Source organism: Mustelus asterias, chromosome X, assembly GCF_964213995.1.
Source record: "Mustelus asterias chromosome X, sMusAst1.hap1.1, whole genome shotgun sequence".
Taxonomy (NCBI): Eukaryota; Metazoa; Chordata; class Chondrichthyes; order Carcharhiniformes; family Triakidae; genus Mustelus; species Mustelus asterias.
This window is the reverse complement of record NC_135834.1, coordinates 8,899,357-8,919,096: the sequence shown is the minus strand read 5'-3', so window position 1 is coordinate 8,919,096 and position 19,740 is coordinate 8,899,357. Positions and strand designations below refer to the sequence as shown.

Below are 19,740 nucleotides of genomic sequence, written 5' to 3'. Positions count from 1 at the left end.
ATTTATTATTGTCACATGTATTAGTATACAGTGAAAAGTATTGTTTCTTGCGCGCTATACAGACAAAGCATACCGTTCATAGAGAAGGAAAGGAGAGAGTGCAGAATGTAGTGTTACAGCCATAGCTAGGGTGTAGAGAAAGATCAGCTTAATGCGAGGTAAGTCCATTCAGAAGTCTGACAGCAGCAGGGAAGAAGCTGTTCTTGAGTCGGTTGGTACGTGACCTCAGACTTTTGTATCTTTTTCCTGACGGAAGAAGGTGGAAGAGAGAATGTCCAGGGTGCGTGGAGTCCTTAATTATGCTGGCTGCTTTTCCGAGGCAGCGGGAAATGTAGACAGAGTCAATGGATGGGAGGCTGGTTTGCGTGATGGATTGAGCTACATTCATGACCTTTTGTAGTTTCTTGTGGTCTTGGGCAGAGCAGGAGCCATACCAAGCTGTGATACAACCAGAAAGGATGCTTTCTATGGTGCATCTGTAAAAGTTGGTGAGAGTCGTCGCTGACATGCCGAATTTGCTTAGTCTTCTGAGAAAGTGGAGTTGGTGGGCTTTCTTAACTATAGTGTCTTTCTTAATTATAGTATAGTTATAGTAACCTATAGTATAGGTTAACGTGCAGGTTCAGTTGGTAGTTAGGAAGGCAAATGCAATGTTAGCATTCATGTCGAGAGGGCTAGAATACAAGGGCAGGGATGTACTTCTGAGGCTGTATAAGGCTTTGGTCAGACCCCATTTGGAATATTGTGAGCAGTTTTGGGCCCCGTATCTAAGGAAGGATGTGCTGGATTTGGAAAGGGTCCAGAGGAGGTTCACAAGAATGATCCCAAGAATGAAGAGCTTGTCGTATGAGGAACGGTTGAGGACTCTGGGTCTGTACTCGTTGGAGTTTAGAAGGATGAGGGGGGAATCTTATTGAAACTTTCAGGATACTCCGAGGCCTGGATAGAGTGGACGTGGAGAGGATGTTTCCACTAGTAGGAAAAACTAGAACCAGAGGGCACAACCTCAGGCTAAAGGGACGATCCTTTAAAACAGAGATGAGGAGGAATTTCTTCAGCCAGAGAGTGATGAATCTGTGGAACTCTTTGCCACAGAGGGCTGTGGAGGCCAAGTCATTGAGTGTCTTCAAGACAGAAATTGGGCGGCACGGTGGCACAGTGACTTGCACTGCTGCCTCACAGCGCCAGGGACCCGGGTTTGATTCCCGGCTTGGGTCACTGTCTGTGTGGAGTTTGCACATTCTCCCCGTGTCTGCGTGGGTTTCCTCCGGGTGCTCCGGTTTCCTCCCACAGTCTGAAAGACGTGTTGGTTAGATGCATTGGCCATGCTAAATTCTCCCTCAGTTCTCCCAAACAGGAATGTGGCGACTCGGGGATTTTCATAGTAACTTGATTGCAGTGTTAATGTCAGCCTACTTGTGACACTAATAAATAAACTTTCTTATAGGTCCTTGATCAATAAGGAGATCAAAGGTTACGGGGAGAAGGCAGGAGAATGGGGCCAGGTCATTGAGTGTCTTTAAGACAGAGATAGATAGGTTCTTGATTAATAAGGGGGTCAGGGGTTATGGGGAAAAGGCAGGAGAATGGGGATGAGAAAAATATCAGCCATGATTGAATGGCGGAGCAGACTCGATGGGCCGAGTGGCCTAATTCTGCTCCGATATTTTATGGTCTTATGGAAACAAGAAGGGGCAAAACCCTTCTGGAAATTAGCCTTCCAAATTTCCCGGCTATTCCTTTCAGAAAATTGGGAGGGTTGCAAATGGGGCGTGTGATACGACATGCACTGGGTCATCTAATCTGTGCTTAGACCCCCGAACTTATAAACTTGGCCTACCCAGAAGCCCCCCATTCCATTGCCCCCTCACAGGCAGTCAACAAGAGCACGAGAGGTGGGATTAGGGTGAGGCAGTGCTTTATCGCATCGGCGTTCGGCACTGATTTCTGTGCGGCGCCAGTTGCGCAGTCCCTTCTTACTTTGATGTTCATGATTCATCATATTGGTCTGTTGACAAGATCTGTATCGGATTACCCGATCGAACAGGAAATCAGATACCCTGATATCCTGCTGCGGTTACCAATCCTGATATGCGTGCCCTGTAAATCTGCAAGAGTCACTGGATATTCTTGTCACAGGAGAACTTCACCCTGGCAGCAACTTCCCTCTGTTTCCTTACCCACCTCTAAAATTCCAAAAGTCACTTGCCTTTTTCGAGTGATCTTCAGCTCATTGTGGTGTTTGCAACAGAAGATTGCGGGTTAGGTTGATTGGCCATGCTAAAATTGCCCCTTAGTGTCCTGAGGTGAGTAGGTTAGAGGGATTAGTGGGTAAAATATGTAGGGATATGGGGGTAGGGCCTGGCTGGGATTGTGGTCGGTGCAGACTCGATGGGCCGAATGGCCTCTTTCTGTACTGTAGGGTTTCTATGATTTCTATGATTTCTATGAAGTGTCCAGTACCCTAAAACATCAGAACTGCATTTTATCCTGATCGTCTATCTTTGTGGAGTTATGCTTAACGGGGTACAATTTATCTACAGTTTGTGTCGAAGCGGCACGGTGGTACAGTGGGTTAGCGCTGCTGCCTCACAACGCCAGGAACCCGGGTTCGATTCCCGGCTCGGGTCACTGTCTGTGTGGAGTGTGCACGTTCTCCCCGTGTCTGCGTGGGTTTCCTCCAGTTGCCTCCCACACTCCAAAGGTTAGGTGGATTGGCCATGCTAAATTGCTCCTTGGTGTCAAGGGGTCTAGCTAGGGTAAATGCAGGGGATTAGGGCCTGGGTGGGTTTGTGATCAGTGCAGGCTTGATGGGTCGAATGGCCTCCTTCTACACTGTAGGATTCTATGAGAGTTTGAGATCTCTACGTCCCTCTAATTCTGACTGCTTGAACATCTGTGGAACCCTTTGCCACAGAAGGCTGTGGAGGCCGGGCCATTGAGTGTCTTTAAGACAGAGATAGATAGGTTCTTGATTAATAAGGGGATATGGGGTTATGGGGAAAAGGCAGGAGAATGGGGGTGAGAAAAATATCAGCCATGATTGAATGGCGGAGCAGACTCGATGGGCCGAGTGGCCTAATTCTGTTCCTATGTTTTATGGTCTTATTCCGAGTTTAAATTGTGCCACCATTGGTGGCCATGCCTTCAGTTATCTAGGCCCCAACCTCTGAAATTTGATCTCTAAACCTCTCTCTCTCTCTTTCTCCCTCTCTCTTTCTTTAAGAAATGCCTTTAAATCGACCAAACCTTTGGTCATCTGGCCTTAAGGGCAGGATTTTTATGGCCCCACTCGACCCAAAGCTGGAAAATCCCACCCAAGGTTAACAGACCTTCCTATTGTCCGCCCCTCGCCCGCTCCGATTCCCGTGGCGAGCGGTACGGTAGAATCCCGCCATGTATCTCCTCATGAGGCTTGGTAGAAATTCATAGAAATTCATAGAATAGAAATTCATAGAAACCCTACTGTACAGAAAGAGGCCATTCGGCCCATCGAGTCTGCACCGACCACAATCTCATCCAGGCCCTACGCCCATATCCCTACATATTTACCCACTAATCCCTCTAACCTACGCATCTCAGGACACTAAGGGCAATTTTTAGCATGGCCAATCAACCTCACCTGCACATATTTGGACTGTGGGAGGAAACCGGAGCACCCGGAGGAAACCCACGCAGACACGGGGAGAATGTGCACACTCCACACAGACAGTGACCCAAGCCAGGAATCGAACCCAGGTCCCTGGAGCTGTGAAGCAGCAGTGCTAACCACTGTGCTACCGTGCCGCCCCGTGTCATACTTTGTTTTATAATGTCCCTGTGAAGCGTCTTGGAATGTTTTATTCCATCAAATGTGCCATCGAAATAAGTTGTGGTTGTTGTTATGAGTAAATGAGTGGGACTTGTCATTGTCCCAGAGGTTATTTGCACATTGCCTTCACTTCACCTTTAACCCTTGCTTCTCCCAGGCCCTCTGGGCCCACTTGCTGTAAATGTGTCCAGTCACAGATGTTGACCAAGCTTTGCTTCAACACTTTGTCCTCTCTTTCCCTTTGGTTCAATTCCGGCCTCAGGTCACTGTCTGTGTGGAGTTCGCACATTACTCCCCATGTCTGCATGGGTTTCCTCCGGGTGCTCCGGTTTCCTCTCACAGTCCAAAGATATGCGGGATAGGTGGATTGGCCGTGCTAAATTGCCCGTTAGTGTACAAAGATGTGTAGGTTAGGTGGATTGGCCATGCTAAAATTGCCCCAGAATGTCCAAAGATGTGCAGGTTAGGAGGATTAGTGGGGTAAATACGTGGCATCACAGGGATAGGGCCTGGGTAGGATGCCCAGAAGGCTGCTGTAGGCTCGATGGGCCAAATGGCCTCTTTCTGCTCTGTAGGGATTCTATGATTCACATTGCTGTGGATCTGGAGTCACATGTAGGCCAGACCCGATAAGGACGGCAGATTTCCTTCTCTGAAGGACATTAGTGAACCAGATGGGTTTTTACGACAATTGACAGTAGTTTCATGGTCATCAGTAGATTCTTAATTCCAGATTTTTATTGAAATCAAATTTCACCATCTGCCGGGTTCGAATCCCGTGGCGGGATTCGAACCCGGGTCCCAGAGCATTATCCTGGGACAATGCCACTACGCTACCACCGGCCCTCCAGCACAAGGTGCAGAACAATTCTGCAGGAGTGGCCCACCCCATTATGCGAGTGGGGCGGAGATGGTGAAAGCCAGAAGCTGCGAATCCCACGATCGGGATGCTCGTTTTCCAAGTCTCGTGATATTTTGCACCAATGTTGCCGTTTGTGCTTGCGGCAAACGTGGACCCAAAATCATGGCAGTTTGCTCTGCTTCTCCCTCCACAGATGCTGCCAGATCGACTGAGTATTTGCAGCATTTTCAGATTTCCAGCACCCATGGTATTCATAGAGTCCCTACAGTGCAGAAGGAGGCCATTCGGCCCATCAAGTCCGCTCCGCCATGGCTGATATGTTCCTCATCCCCATTTTCCTGCCTTCTCCCCATAACCCTTCAACCCATTCCCAATTAAAAATCTGTCTAACTCCTCCTTAAATGTACTCACTGTCCCAGCATCCACCGCACTTTGGGGTAGCGAATTCCACAGATTCACAACCCTTTGGGAGAAGTAGTTTCTCCTCAACTCTGTTTTAAATTTGCTGTCCCTTATCCTAAGACCTCTCGTCCTAGAATGTCCCGCAAGAGGAAGCATCCGCTCCACGTCTACTTTATCCAGACCTTTTATCATCTTGTAAACCTCAATTTGACCTCCCCTCATTCTTCTAAATTCCAGAGAGATCATAGAATCTACAGTGCAGAAGGAGGCCGTTCGGCCCATCGAGCCTGCACTGACAATAATCCCAACCAGATCCTATCCCCGCTACCCCACGTATTTACCCTCCTGATCCCCCTCACATTAAGAGGCAATTTATCATGGCCAATCCACCTAACCTGCACATGTTTGGACTGCAGGAGGAAACCGGAGCACCCGGAGGAAACCTACGCAGACACTGGGAGAACGTGCAAACTCCACACAGACAGTGACCCAAGCCGGGAATCGAACCCGAGTCCCTGGCGCTGTGAGGCAGCAGTGCGAACCACTGTGCCACCATGCCGGTATAGACCTAAACTGTTCAATCCCTCTTCATACGACAAACCCCTCATCTCTGGCATTCTGGCCTTGCCAAAAGTTATGTTGATTGGATTAGATGAAGTAGAATGGGAGGAGGCTCGTGTGAGGAGTAAATTCTGGCATGGACTAGTTGGGCCGAATGGCCTGTTTCTGTGCTGTAAATACAATGCATTAATCAGAAGTTGACCCCCAGTGTGTTGATTGATACTATGGTGCATTGTTGGATCCAAGTGTGGGCCTTCATTATCGTCCAATTGGCTTTTGCGGTGAAAAAGGAATGCCTATTAAAAACACTTATCCTTATTTCCATACTTTTGTCCCTTCCTCTCTTGAAAGTGCTGACTCCTGATGTCGTTCAGTGCTCGAGGTATCAGCAGACAGGAGCTGGGCGCTTTACCAAGAACATAAGAACTAGGAGCAGGAGTAGGCCATCTGGCCCCTCGAGCCTGCTCCGCCATTCAATAAGATCATGGCCGATCTTTTTGTGGACTCAGCTCCACTTACCCGCCCGCTCACCAACACTCTTCATTCCTTTACTGTTCAAAAATGTATTGATGCGCGTGATCACACACGAGGCTTGATGCTCAGGAAATAAAGGCTTTTATTTGCTGTAACAAGGCAGCTACTAATTATGTACACGATCCCAGACTGAGGGGTCCCAGCCAGAGCAGGGACCTTTATACCTCTCCCAGGAGGCGGAGCCCGACTGGGATGTACCACAATACTACAATACAAAGGTGTAACAACCCCACCCTAACCCCAACAGCAACAAGTAGAACAACCCATCCCTAACCCCAACAGCAACATATATACATACTTGTAGTACTGGCCACACCCTGGCTCAGTACTATCTAGTGGGAACCAACGATGGTTCACCACATTCACCCCTCCTTTGAAAACAAAGGCCGGCGGGGTACAAAAACAGAATAATTTGTCATCAGTCGATAAGTTCAGACGGTCGTTGTGACTTCCTCAATACCGGCGATGACACCGGAGTAGGCACTTGCGGTGGCGTTCTCCCCAAGGCGATGTCCAACTGTTCCTCCACAGACTCACGGGCTGGTTGACCCTGAGGTGACGGTAATCCATGGAGTTCCGACACGCCCTGAAGTGGCGACCATCCTCTGGACTCAGGCAAGCTGTACACGGGAGTAAAAGGGTTAAGTAATGGTCCCGATGCTGCCCGCGCCGTGTCCGGAGGGGAAACGAGAGTTATGGGGTTTGTAACAGGGGGTATGGGAGCGACAGGGGTTGCTACGTCCCCTGCTGGCGCCAGGTCTCGGATCGAGACCGTGTCCTCTCGCCCGTCAGGGTATGCCACATAGGCATACTGAGGGTTGGCGTGGAGGAGATGGACCTGTTCGACCAACGGGTCGGACTTGCGGGCCCTTACATGTCGCCGCAGGAGGACAGGTCCTGAGTACATCAACCAAGACGGCAATGAGGTCCCCGAGGAAGACTTCCGAGGGAATGAGAACATCCTCTCGTGGGGAGTAGCATTGGTTGCCGTACACAGGAGGGAGCGAATAGAATGGAGCGTATCAGGGAGCACCTCTTGCCAACGGGAGACTGGAAGGCTTTTTGACTTCAACGCCAGTAAGACAGCCTTCCAGACTGTAGCATTCTCACGTTCCACCTGTCCATTACCCCTAGGGTTGTAGCTCGTGGTTCTACGAGAGGCAATCCCGTATGAGAGCAGGTATTGCCTCAAGTCATCGCTCATGAACGACGAGCCCCTGTCGCTGTGAATGTAGCCGGGGTACCCGAACGGGGTAAAAAGATCACGGAATGCCTCGATAAGCGTGGCAACGGATGTATCAGAGCAGGGAATAACAAAAGGGAATCTCGAGTACTCGTCAATGATGTTGAGGAAGTACACATTCCGATCTGTTGAGGGAAGGGGGCCCTTAAAATCGACACTCAGTCTCTCGAAGGGACGAGTGGCCTTGACTAAATGTGCCCGGTCAGGTCGGTAAAAGTGCGGTTTGCATTCCGCGCATACCCGACAGCTTCTTGTTATGGACCTGACGTCCTCCACCGAGTAGGGCAGATTGCGGGCTTTTATAAAGTGGTAGAGCCGAGTGACCCCAGGATGGCATAGGTCATTATGGAGAGCCTGCAAATGGTCCTCCTGTATATTGGCGCATGTTCCACGCGAGAGGGCATCCGAGGGCTCATTGAGTTTCCCTGGACGGTACACGATGTCATAGTTATAGGTGGAAAGTTCGATTCTCCACCGCAAGATCTTGTCGTTTTTGATCTTGCCCCTCTGCGTGTTATTAAACATGAACGCCACGGACCGCTGGTCCGTGATCAGGGTGAACCGTTTTCCCGCCAAGTAATGGCGCCAGTGCCTGACGGCCTCCAAAATGGCCTGGGCCTCCTTTTCCACCGCTGAATGCCGAATTTCGGGGCCTTGGAGGGTGCCGGAAAAAAAAGCGACGGGCCTGCCCGCCTGGTTAAGTGTGGCGGCCAGGGCGAAATCAGATGCATCGCTCTCCACCTGAAAGGGGATGGACTCATCAACAGCGTGCATCGTAGCTTTCGCGATGTCGGCTTTTAATTTATCAAAGGCCAATCGGGCCTCTGGTGTTAGGGGAAAAGTAGTGGACTTAATGAGTGGACGGGCTTTGTCCGCGTAATTGGGAATCCACTGCGCATAATAAGAGAAGAAGCCTAAGCATCTTCTCAGTGCTTTTGCACTAGTGGGCAGGGGAAGTTCAGAAAGGGGGCGCATACGGTCTGGATCAGGGCCAATGACCCCGTTTTCCACCACGTATCCTAGGATGGCTAAACGGTGCGTATGAAACAGACACTTCTCCCTGTTGTAGGTCAGGTTCAGGCGAGATGCAGTGCGTAGGAAATTCAGGAGATTTGTGTCATGGTCCTGCTGGTCATGGCCGCAGATGGTGACGTTATCCAGGTACGGGAAGGTAGCCCGCAGCCCATTCTGGTCCACCATTCGGTCCATAGCACGCTGGAAGACCGAGACCCCATTGGTGACACCAAAGGGAACCCTGAGAAAGTGATACAAGCGACCATCCGCCTCAAAAGCCGTGTATTGTCGGTCCTCTGGGCGAATGGGGAGTTGGTGGTAGGCAGACTTGAGGTCTATGGTGGAGAACACCCGGTACTGCGCAATCTGATTGACCATGTCAGATATGCGCGGGAGGGGATACGCATCCAGCTGCGTGTATCTATTAATGGTCTGACTGTAGTCAATGATCATCCGGGGTTTGTTCCCGTTCTTGACTACCACGACCTGCGCTCTCCACGGACTAGCGCTGGGTTGTATGATCCTTTCTTTGAGGAGCCGCTGAAGTTCAGATCGAATGAAGATCCGATCCTCAGCGCTGTAACGCCTACTCTTAGTCGCAATGGGCTTGCAGCCTGGCACAAGATTCTGGAACAGGGAGGGTGTGGTGATCTTCAGCATCGAGAGGCTACAGGCGGGGCGCGTTGGGCAATTTGGAGGCTGCTGTTCTCCCACTGAAAGCGAAGGGAGTGGCCCACCGTACTGTAGGGTTACACTCCTCAAGTGGACCATGAAGTTTAGTCCGAGAAGTATTGGCGCGCAAAGGTGCGGCAACACTAGGAGCTTGAAACGCTCGTAAACTGTGCCTTGCACCGTTAAAGTTACCACGCAACTCCCTAGCACGGTGACAGACCGGGACCTTGATGCCATAGAAATTGTCTGTTTGACAGGTTGAATCCGGAGTCCACACCGCTTCACAGCGTCTGGGTGAATAAAGCTCTCAGTGCTCCCGCTGTCAAACAGACAATAAATCAAGTGGTCATTTACCTGAATGTCCATCATAGACTTGTCAAGTCTATGAGGCTTGGCCTGGTCCAGGATGATCGACGCCACCGTTGATTCATGAGCGCCACTGCAGGCAGCTGAAATTGACGAGGATGACCCCTGCTGGTCGTTCGCGGTCGGTGCCGACCAACATGGCCGCTCCCATAGGTCGCACATGGGTGATGGCGCCAAACTCAGTGACCCCTGGTGGTCACACATCTCCGACTCCGTCGACCGTAATGGCGTCGTCCTGGCCTCGCACGTGGATGAAACCCTCGACGATTTCGACGACGAAGAACCGGGCTCTGAGGAATCGCAGGCCGCAATGCTGTTCCTAGAAGCAGATTTAGATCGGCACACTTTCGAATAGTGCCCCTTCTTACCGCAGGCGGAGCACAACACAGCTTTAGCGGGACACCGTTGCCGAGTATGCTTCGCTCCCCCACGGAAGTAACACCGCAGGCCGCCCGGAGCTGCTGCCGTCGTCTGGCCCGAGTGTGAGCACGCCATTACGCAGCATCTCGAACCCGAGGGACGAGGAGGGATTGGCGACTGCTCCTGCCACGTTGTCTCCACGTGGTCTTCAGGATACAATACTAGGCTTTTGGAGGCCGTCTCCAGCATCTCCGCTAGTTCTATTGCCTGGGTGAGGTCAAGGTTACCTTTCTCCAGTAGTTTGAGTCGAATGTACGACGATCCGACTCCCGCCACAAACGCATCTCGGGCGAGGTCGTTCATATTCTGCTCTGCCGACACAGCTTTGCAGTTACAGCCCCTGGCTAGCTGTAGGAGCTCGTTCGCATATTCCTCCATCGTTTCGCCGGACTGCCGTCGTCGAGTGGCTAAGAGTTAATGAGCGTGTATTTCGTTGGGCGGTTTAATATAACGCTTCTTCAGAAGCTCAAGGGTCTTTGTGTAATCGGTGGCCACACGGATTGCGAGGTAGACGGTGTCGCTTACCCTCGCATGGAGGACCCGGAGTCTGTCATCATCTGTGGTGACCGCTGCGGAGGCTGCCAGGTAGTCCTCGAAACACTTCAGCCAGTGGTCGAAGGTGTTAGAGGCGCCCACCGCACGTGGATCTAGTGTAAGGCGTTCAGGCTTCAGTATCTGCTCCATACTCTCTTTTTTTTTTCTTCTTCAACGAGAGTTTATTTACAGCAAATAAAATTGATGCGCGTTATCACACACGAGGCTTGATGCTCAGGAAATAAAGGCTTTTATTTGCTGTAACAAGGCAGCTACTAATTATGTATACGATCCCAGACTGAGGGGTCCCAGACAGAGCAGGGACCTTTATACCTCTCCCAGGAGGCGGAGCCCGACTGGGATGTACCACAATACTACAATACAAAGGTGTAACAACCCCACCCTAACCCCAACAGCAACAAGTAGAACAACCCATCCCTAACCCCAACAGCAACATATATACATACTTGTAGTACTGACCAGACCCTGGCTCACTACTATCTAGTGGGAACCAACGATGGTTCACCACATGTATCTATCCTTGCCTTAAAAACATTCAATGAGGTAGCCTCAACTGCTTCACTGGGCAGGGAATTCCACAGATTCACAACCCTTTGAGTGAAGAAATTCCTCCTCAACTCAGTCCTAAACCTGCTTCCCCTTATTTTGAGGCCATGCCCCCTAGTTCTAGTTTCACCCGCCAGTGGAAACAACCTCCCTGCTTCTATCTCATCTATTTCCTTCGTAATCTTATATGTTTCTATAAGATCTCCCCTCATTCCTCTGAATTCCAATGAGTATAGCCCCAGTCTACTCAGTCTCTCCCCATAAGCCAACTCTCTCAACTCCGGAATCAACCTAGTGAATCTCCTCTGCACCTTCTCCAGTGCCAGTATACCCTTTCTCAAGTAAGGAATGCCTGAGGCTTGTACAACCCCCCCGCCAAGGCCAAATGGAGAATGCGTGCCTCGGTCATTCAATTGGTGTTAAGTGCTTATAAAGGGACTATAGCACAATCCTACGGCAGCACGAATTCAGCAAATCAACCTGACAGAACAGTGAGTGGATCAAAATGAGCCTGTCAGCTGGTGGGAAAAGGTGTTGCCAACTCTCCAGGATTTCCCTGGAGTCTCCTGGAATGAATCACAAGAAATCATTGGGGCATTTGAGAGAAAAATGTCTTATTTATTGATTACAGAAGTACTGAGGGAAAAGGGGCTTTCTGACAAGGTAGGGCAGTTGTCGAGAGGTCATGTGTCAGGAATGCGTCTGACCAGAGTACGTAACCATCGTGAAAAAGGGCTGGCCCAGACCAGCGGTGGGCAACCTGTGGCCTGGGGGGAGGGGGGGTGGGGCAGGGGGGCACACGCGGCCCATCTGAGTGCGGCCCCCACGAGACATTTTGTTGACTGTTGCCCCAGGCGCAGGGTTGCCACATTCTACTGATTGAAATCCGTGTAGTGTTTTTTTCCTACTGATGTGATTGAAGTGATTCGCACGTAAAGCAAGGGCGAGTCCAAAGATGTGTGGGTTAGGTGAGTTGGCCATGCTAAATTGCCCCTCAGTGTCCAAAGATGTGCAGGTTAGGGTGGATTGGCCATGCTAATTGCCCCTCAGTGTCCAAAGATGTGCAGGTTAGGGTGGATTGGCCATGCTAATTGCCCCTCAGTGTCCAAAGATGTGCGGGTTAGGTGGATTAGCCATGCTAAATTGTCCCTTAGTGTCCAAAGATGTGTAGGTTAGGGTGGATTGGCCATGCTAAATTGTCCCTTAGTGTCCAAAGATAGAACATCGAACATAGAACAGTACAGCACAGAACAGGCCCTTCAGCCCACGATGTTGTGCCGAGCTTTATCTGAAACCAAGATCAAGCTATCCCACTCCCTATCATCCTGGTGTGCTCCATGTGCCTATCCAATAACCGCTTAAATGTTCCTAAAGTGTCTGACTCCACTATCACTGCAGGCAGTCCATTCCACACCCCAACCACTCTCTGCGTAAAGAACCTACCTCTGATATCCTTCCTGTATCTCCCACCACGAACCCTATAGTTATGCCCCCTTGTAATAGCTCCATCCACCCGAGGAAATAGTCTTTGAACGTTCACTCTATCTATCCCCTTCATCATTTTATAAACCTCTATTAAGTCTCCCCTCAGCCTCCTCCGCTCCAGAGAGAACAGCCCTAGCTCCCTCAACCTTTCCTCATAAGACCTACCCGCCAAACCAGGCAGCATCGTGGTAAATCTCCTCTGCACTCTTTCCAGCGCTTCCACATCCTTCTTATAGTGAGGTGACCAGAACTGCACACAATATTCCAAATGTGGTCTCACCAAGGTCCTGTACAGTTGCAGCATAACCCCACGGCTCTTAAACTCCAACCCCCTGTTAATAAAAGCTAACACACTATAGGCCTTCTTCACAGCTCTATCCACTTGAGTGGCAACCTTTAGAGATCTGTGGATATGGACCCCAAGATCTCTCTGTTCCTCCACAGTCTTCAGAACCCTACCTTTGACCCTGTAATCCACATTTAAATGAGTCCTACCAAAATGAATCACCTCACATTTATCAGGGTTAAACTCCATTTGCCATTTTTCAGCCCAGCTTTGCATCCTAGATGTGTAGGTTAGGTGGATTGGCCATGCTAAATTGCCTCTTAGTATCCAAAGATGTGCGGGTTAGATGGATTGGCCATGCTAAATTGCCCCTCAGTGTCCAAAGATGTGTAGTTTAAGCAAGGTAAATATGTGGGGCTACGGGGATAGGGCCTGGGTGAGATTGTTGTCACTGCGGACCCGATGGGCCGAGTGGCCTCCTTCTGCACTGTGGGGATCCTATGATTCTATGAAGTGAGGTGTGTGCTGATTACACACAACATTGAGTGTGAGAGCCGTGTGCTCCCTCTGGCCAGAATTTTATTGGCACGCCGGCCCCGATTCCAGGGACGGTCGAGGCACGCAGAACGGCATTCTCCATTCGGCCTTCGGGGGGGGCGTTGTACGAGCCTCGGGTGGGCGTGCCGCTAAAATTCTGCCCTTTGTGTTCAAAGTATCAATATTTCTTTTGTTTTTACCATTGGAAGTTGATGACAGTTCCATTAATATAGAAATGATGAAGCATTTTCTATAACTCGTTCTGGAATATCCGGCGTGGATTAAATGTATTGAATCTTATTCATGGGGACACGGTTCGTGAAGAAGCCCGATTTCAATCTTGAGGCCCGCTGAGGTGGAGAAGGGCCACTCACACGGTCCACTCACCAGCCTAGGTTGACCATGACTGGCCTAGAGGAACAAAAATTCTCTAGAATGGTGTCTGTCAGAGAGTGCTGGCATGAACACTTGCAGTGAAAAATTCTATGCTCAGAGGGTTAACATCTTGAGGGCCATTGCAGAATGGCAACATCTTCATCCTTTTGAGAAGTCTGCAAAGGGATCTCTCCGGAGTTTGCACGTTCTCCCCGTGTCTGCGTGGGTTTCCTCTGGGTGCTCCAGTTTCCTCCCACAGTCTGAAAGACGTGTGGGTTAGGTGGATTGGCCATGCTCAATTGCCCCTTAGTGTCCAAAGATGTGCAGGTTAGGTGGATTGGCCATGCTAAATTGCCCCTTAGTGTCCAAAGATGTGCAGGTTAGGTGGATTGACCATGCTAAATTGCCCCTCAGTGTCCAAAGGTGTGCAAAGAACAAAGAAAATTACAGCACAGGAAGAGGCCCTTCGGCCCTCCAAGCCTGCACTGACCATGCTGCCCGACTGAACTAAAACCCCCTACCCTTCCGGGGACCATATCCCTCTATTCCCATCCTATTCATGTATTTGTCCAGACGCCCCTTAGAACTCACTATCGTATCTGCTTCCACTACCTCCCCCGGCAGCGAGTTCCAGGCACCCACCACCCTCTGTGTAAAGAACTTGCCTCGAACATCTCCTTTAAACCTTGCCCCTCGCACCTTAAACCTGTGCCCCCTAGTAATTGACTCGTCCACCCTGGGAAAAAGCTTCTGACTATCCACTCTGTCCATGCCCCTCATAATCTTGTAGACTTCTATCAGGTCGCCCCTCAACCTCCGTCGCTCCAGTGAGAACAAACCAAGTTTCTCCAACCTCTCCTCATAGCCAATACCCTCCATGCCAGGCAACATCCTGGTAAACCTTTTCTGTACCCTCTCCAAAGACTCCACATTCTTCTGGTAGTGTGGTGACCAGAATTGAACATTATATTCCAAGTGCGGCCTAACTAAGGTTCTATAAAGCTGCAACATGACTTGCCAATTTTTAAACTCAATACCCCGGCCGATGAAGGCAAGCATTCCGTATGCCTTCTTGACTACCTTCTCCACCTGCGTTGCCACTTTCAGTGACCTGTGTACCTGTACTCCCAGATCCCTCTGCCTATCAATATTCTTAAGGGTTCTGCCATTTACTGTATATTTCCTATCTTTATCAGACCTTCCAAAATGCAATACCTCACATTTGTGCGGAGTTATGCAGGTTAGGTGGATTGGCCATACTAAATTGACCATTAAGTCAGAGGGATTAGCAGGGTAAATATGCGGGGTTGCAGGAATGGGGTTTGGGTGGGATTGTGGTCGGTGCAGACTCGATGGGCCGAATGGCCTCCTTCTGCACTGTCGGGAATCCATGATCTTCTTTTGAGGCGGCCCCTCGGGAATGACTTGCTCCCCTGCTGATTCAACAAGTTCTGAAAGGGTGGATCAGCCCAACACGCAATCCGCAGATGTCTCTTTGACGACAGGAGAAGAGGTGTTGTCCTGTTAAGTGTTAAAAGATGACGGGGCTGCATGATCAACGGGGAGAATGAATGCATTCACACAAAGAGCTGCCAGTGTGTGTTCGGAATATCCAGGCATTGCTTTTTTATAATACTGTTGGGAGTCTGAGATGCCAGCCGCAGAACTTTCTGAGCAGTTTTGGATTGTAATCCCGGGCTCCCCCCGGTGAGTGCTCGTTTGCGATTGATGCTGACAGCAAGATATAAATCAAAGGCAGGCTCCAATTGTTGCTAACACTCTGCGAGATGCTGCTTTCAATAAGTTTCTTTAATATCCTTGATCTTGGCATTTGGGTGCTCATTACTGAAGCCTCCAGCCCCCCGCCCCCCCACCGAACAACCAGAGAAAAGGCCATGAAATTAGTCAACAGCCAACGATTAAAGGACAATAAATCTCAATTGCAGCGAGAGGTTGATACATCGCCTCTCAAATTTTGACTCACTAAAGAAGATTGAACTCTTTGGCTATTTTGAGCGAGGGATTGAAAAGTGGGAAGAGGATGTCAGACTTGCTTTTCTCCTCTCTCTCCCTCTCTCTCTCTCTCTCACACACTCTCTCCTTCTCTTAACACTTCCTTCTCTGCTGCTTATCACTTGCAGTAACTGGAAGGTAGGAGATGCCTCGCCGAGCTTGTTTCGGAAGGGAGCGGTGCGTCAAAGGTTCAGGTTGTCAGGCGAGTTCGCTGGGCTGCAAATTGAACAGTGGGTCGGGACTCAGCGGTGAGGCAGCAGTGCCAAGTCCACTGACAAAAAAAAAACCCCTCCCCACAGTCAGTTGGGACGGGCTCCTTATAAATGATTAAGCGGGCCAGAACTGCTCATCATCCTGGTTCCAGCACACTGGCAGTCTGAGCGAACATCACAGTACTTCAGTCAAGCTATTGTGACCTATCGTCCAACAGAGACAGCTTGAGATAATATCCAATGCCTTCTTAACTTCCTGCAGTATGTGGCAGCTCGTTTTTTTCTCTCTTTAACTTATTGATATGCGAATTATTAGTTTAACGATGTGACGCCGAGATATTTCTCTGTCGAGACTGTACTTTTAATAGAAGATCGTAAAGGCAATTTGATACGGAATTGGGGAAAAGAAAACAGCTCGTGTTTGTTCAGGATGCCAGTCCAGATATTTTGCACAATTTCTTTTGCCTCTGATGATGAGAAGGGAGAGGAGAAGAGAAGGGAGGCGAGTTTTGATCAGTTTTCTGAAGAGGATGACAATGAGAAGGAAGGCCAACCGAATGCGGTCAGCCTCACCACGTTTGCCGGGAGCTCGAACCTGCACGGAATGAGCCACATCTTCGTGGACGGTGGCTGTGGAGTCCGGCAAGTTTTGTGGGGCTGCGCTTTCCTGTCCTCCCTTGCCATCTTCCTGTACCAGGTGATGGACCGTGTGATGTATTACCTGGAGTATCATCACATCACAGCCCTGGATGAGATGGACAGCCCCTTCCTATTCTTCCCGGCAGTGACCCTCTGCAACTTCAACAGATTCAGGCGCTCCAAGATCACTTACGCGGACTTGGCATTTGCCGGAACACTGATGGGATACACCGAGGGCATGGATCCAGGGTTCCAGGTGGCCCCGTCGGTCAGGAAAGATGGCGCAACCTTCACCATGTTCGAATTATTCAACAGGACTGGGCATCAGTTGGGGGACATGCTGAAGGAATGTCGGTACCGGATGGAGGAATGTGGCCCTGAAAACTTTACCGTGGTGAGTCAGGTTTTACTCAACTTGGGATCCAGTGAGTCCTGTCACCAACATACTTTGGTGACAGCCATTGCCTTACCTTGTTATACCAAACGCACTTTCCGTTTCATCTCCGTTGATAGATGGCGAGGATATTTTGTACTAATTTCTTTAGCCCACTGAGTTATTCTGTCTTTATCCTTGATGAGATTTATTGATATCTTATAGCTCTTGGCTAAAAGTCACCCCTACCCGCCCCCCCCAACATCGTCCAGCAAGGCTTCAGTCACCACAGGATGAAGTTTATGCAGATTACAGTGGCATCAGTCACTCCCTGGTAGCTGGGTGAGGGCAGCGTTACCGAAAAGTACATTGTCAAGAGCTAAAGAGGAGAATATAGCAGAGATTAGGGGCGGCACGGTGGCACGCTGGTTAGCACTGCTCCGGGGACCTAGGTTCGATTCCCAGCTTGGGTCACTGCCCGTGTGGAGTTTGCACGTTCTCCCCGTGTCTGCGTGGGTTTCCTCGGGGTGCTCCGGTTTCCTTCCACAGTCCAAAGATGTGTGGGTTAGGTGGATTGGCCATGCTAAATTGCTCCTTAGTGTCCAAAGATGTGCAGGTTAGGTGGATTGGCCATGCTAAATTGCCCCTTAGTGTCCAAAGGTGTGCAGGTTAGGTGGATTGGCCATGCTAAATTGCCCCTTAGCGTCCAAAGATGTGCGGGTTAGGTGGATTGGCCATGCTAAATTGTCCCTTCGTGTCCAAAGATGTGCGGGTTAGGTGGATTGGCCATGCTAAATTGTCCCTTCGTGTCCAAAGATGTGCGGGTTAGGTGGATTGGCCATGCTAAATTGCTCCTTAGTGTCCAAAGATGTGCAGGTTAGGTGGATTGGCCATGCTAAATTGCCCCTTAGTGTCCAAAGGTGTGCAGGTTAGGTGGATTGGCCATGCTAAATTGCCCCTTAGCGTCCAAAGATGTGCGGGTTAGGTGGATTGGCCATGCTAAATTGTCCCTTCGTGTCCAAAGATGTGCGGGTTAGGTGGATTGGCCATGCTAAATTGTCCCTTCGTGTCCAAAGATGTGCGGGTTAGGTGGATTGGCCATGCTAAATTGCTCCTTAGTGTCCAAAGATGTGCAGGTTAGGTGGATTGGCCATGCTAAATTGCCCCTTAGTGTCCAAAGGTGTGCAGGTTAGGTGGATTGGCCATGCTAAATTGCCCCTTAGCGTCCAAAGATGTGCGGGTTAGGTGGATTGGCCATGCTAAATTGTCCCTTTGTGTCCAAAGATGTGCGGGTTAGGTGGATTGGCCATGCTAAATTGTCCCTTCGTGTCCAAAGATGTGCGGGTTAGGTGGATTGGCCATGCTAAATTGCTCCTTAGTATCCAAAGATGTGCGGGTTAGGTGGATTGGCCATGCTAAATTGCCCCTTAGTATCCAAAGATGTGCGGGTTAGGTGGATTGGCCATGCTAAATTGCTCCTTAGTGTCCAAAGATATGCAGGTTAGGTGGATTGGCCATGCTAAATTGCTCCTTAGTATCCAAAGATGTACGGGTTAGGTGGATTGGCCGTGCTAAATTGCCCTTTAGTGTCCCAGGATGTGTAGGTTAGAGGGATTAGTGGGGTAAATGTGTGGGGTTGTGGTGATAGGGCCTGGGGTGGGATTGCTGTCAGCACAGACTCGATGGGCTGAATGGTCTCCTTCTGAATTGTAGGGATTCTATGAACTCTATGATTCGATCCACCTCAGTATCTGCCAAGGCACTGCGACAGGTGTAGGCATCACAGAGTAGGGAACTAGCCAGGGCTCCGACCCATAGCTCAGTTTGTAGCACCTTGCCTCTGAGTCAGAAGGTTGTTCGATCAGATCCCTCTTCAATGTGTGTGCAGCAAGATCCCACAACACCCGATAAATGAGCAGGTTGTGTCCGAGTGTGGTTGTTTGAGGGATCCAAATTGGCAACAGCACCGGCAGGAAGCTCCCTAATCTGCTTTGAATAGTGGCTGAAAGGGTTTTAACATTTCATCCATAAGTCAGAATCGTTCTCAGTGCAACCCTGCGCCGTTGGCCCTCGGTTATACAAAGAACAAAGAAAATTCCAGCACAGGAACAGGCCCTTCGGCCCTCCAAGCCTGTACCGACCATGCTGCCCGACTGAACTAAAACCCCCTACCCTTCCGGGGACCATATCCCTCTATTCCCATCCTATTCATGTATTTGTCAAGACACCTCTGAAACGTCACTACCGTATCCGCTTCCACTACCTCCCCCTGGCAGCGAGCTTCAGGCACCCACTACTCTCTGTGTAAAAAACTTGCCTCATACATCTCCTTTAAACCTTGCCCCTCGCACCTTAAACCTATGCCCCCTGGACGTGACGCTTGGGCGAGACATTCCCAGAAGAATTAAAGTTTATTTATTCGTCACAAGTAAGGCTTACATTAACACTGCAACGAAGTTACTGTGAAAATCCCCTAGTCGCCACACTCCGGCGCCTGTTCGGGTCAATGCGCCTAACCAGCACGTCTTTCAAACTGTGGGAGGAAACCAGAGCACCCGGAGGAAACCCACGCAGACATGGGGAGAACATGCGGACTCCACGTAGACAGTGACCCAAGCCGGGAATTGAACCCGGGTCCTTGGCGCTGTGAGGCAGCAGTGCCAACCACTGTGGCACCGTGCCGCCCAGTTTGCCTGCAAGTAAAGTGCAGACATTAACTGCTCCAATTTGCACCAGTCCAGACCTTCTTCCAGGATAATTTGTTCGTTTGGTCTGGCCATTGTGAGGCTGGGGTCTCTACCTTGTGGGGTTGGGTGCTTTCAGGAATGCAGAGT

General features: G+C 50.0%; 1 protein-coding gene across 3 annotated transcripts in view; it reads left to right on the top strand.

The window, feature by feature from the left end:
• Positions 1-19,740, top strand: part of LOC144481903 (acid-sensing ion channel 1-like) — a 1,161,333-nt gene that overhangs the window by 841,659 nt on the left and 299,934 nt on the right. The window contains exon 1 of one of the 3 annotated variants that reach the window (XM_078201066.1): positions 16,325-16,927. The exons of the other annotated variants lie outside the window; for them this stretch is intronic. Coding sequence (XP_078057192.1) covers positions 16,325-16,927 — 603 coding nt within the window. Of the gene's footprint in view, positions 1-16,324; positions 16,928-19,740 lie in introns of those variants that run through there. 3 annotated transcript variants of the gene reach the window in all.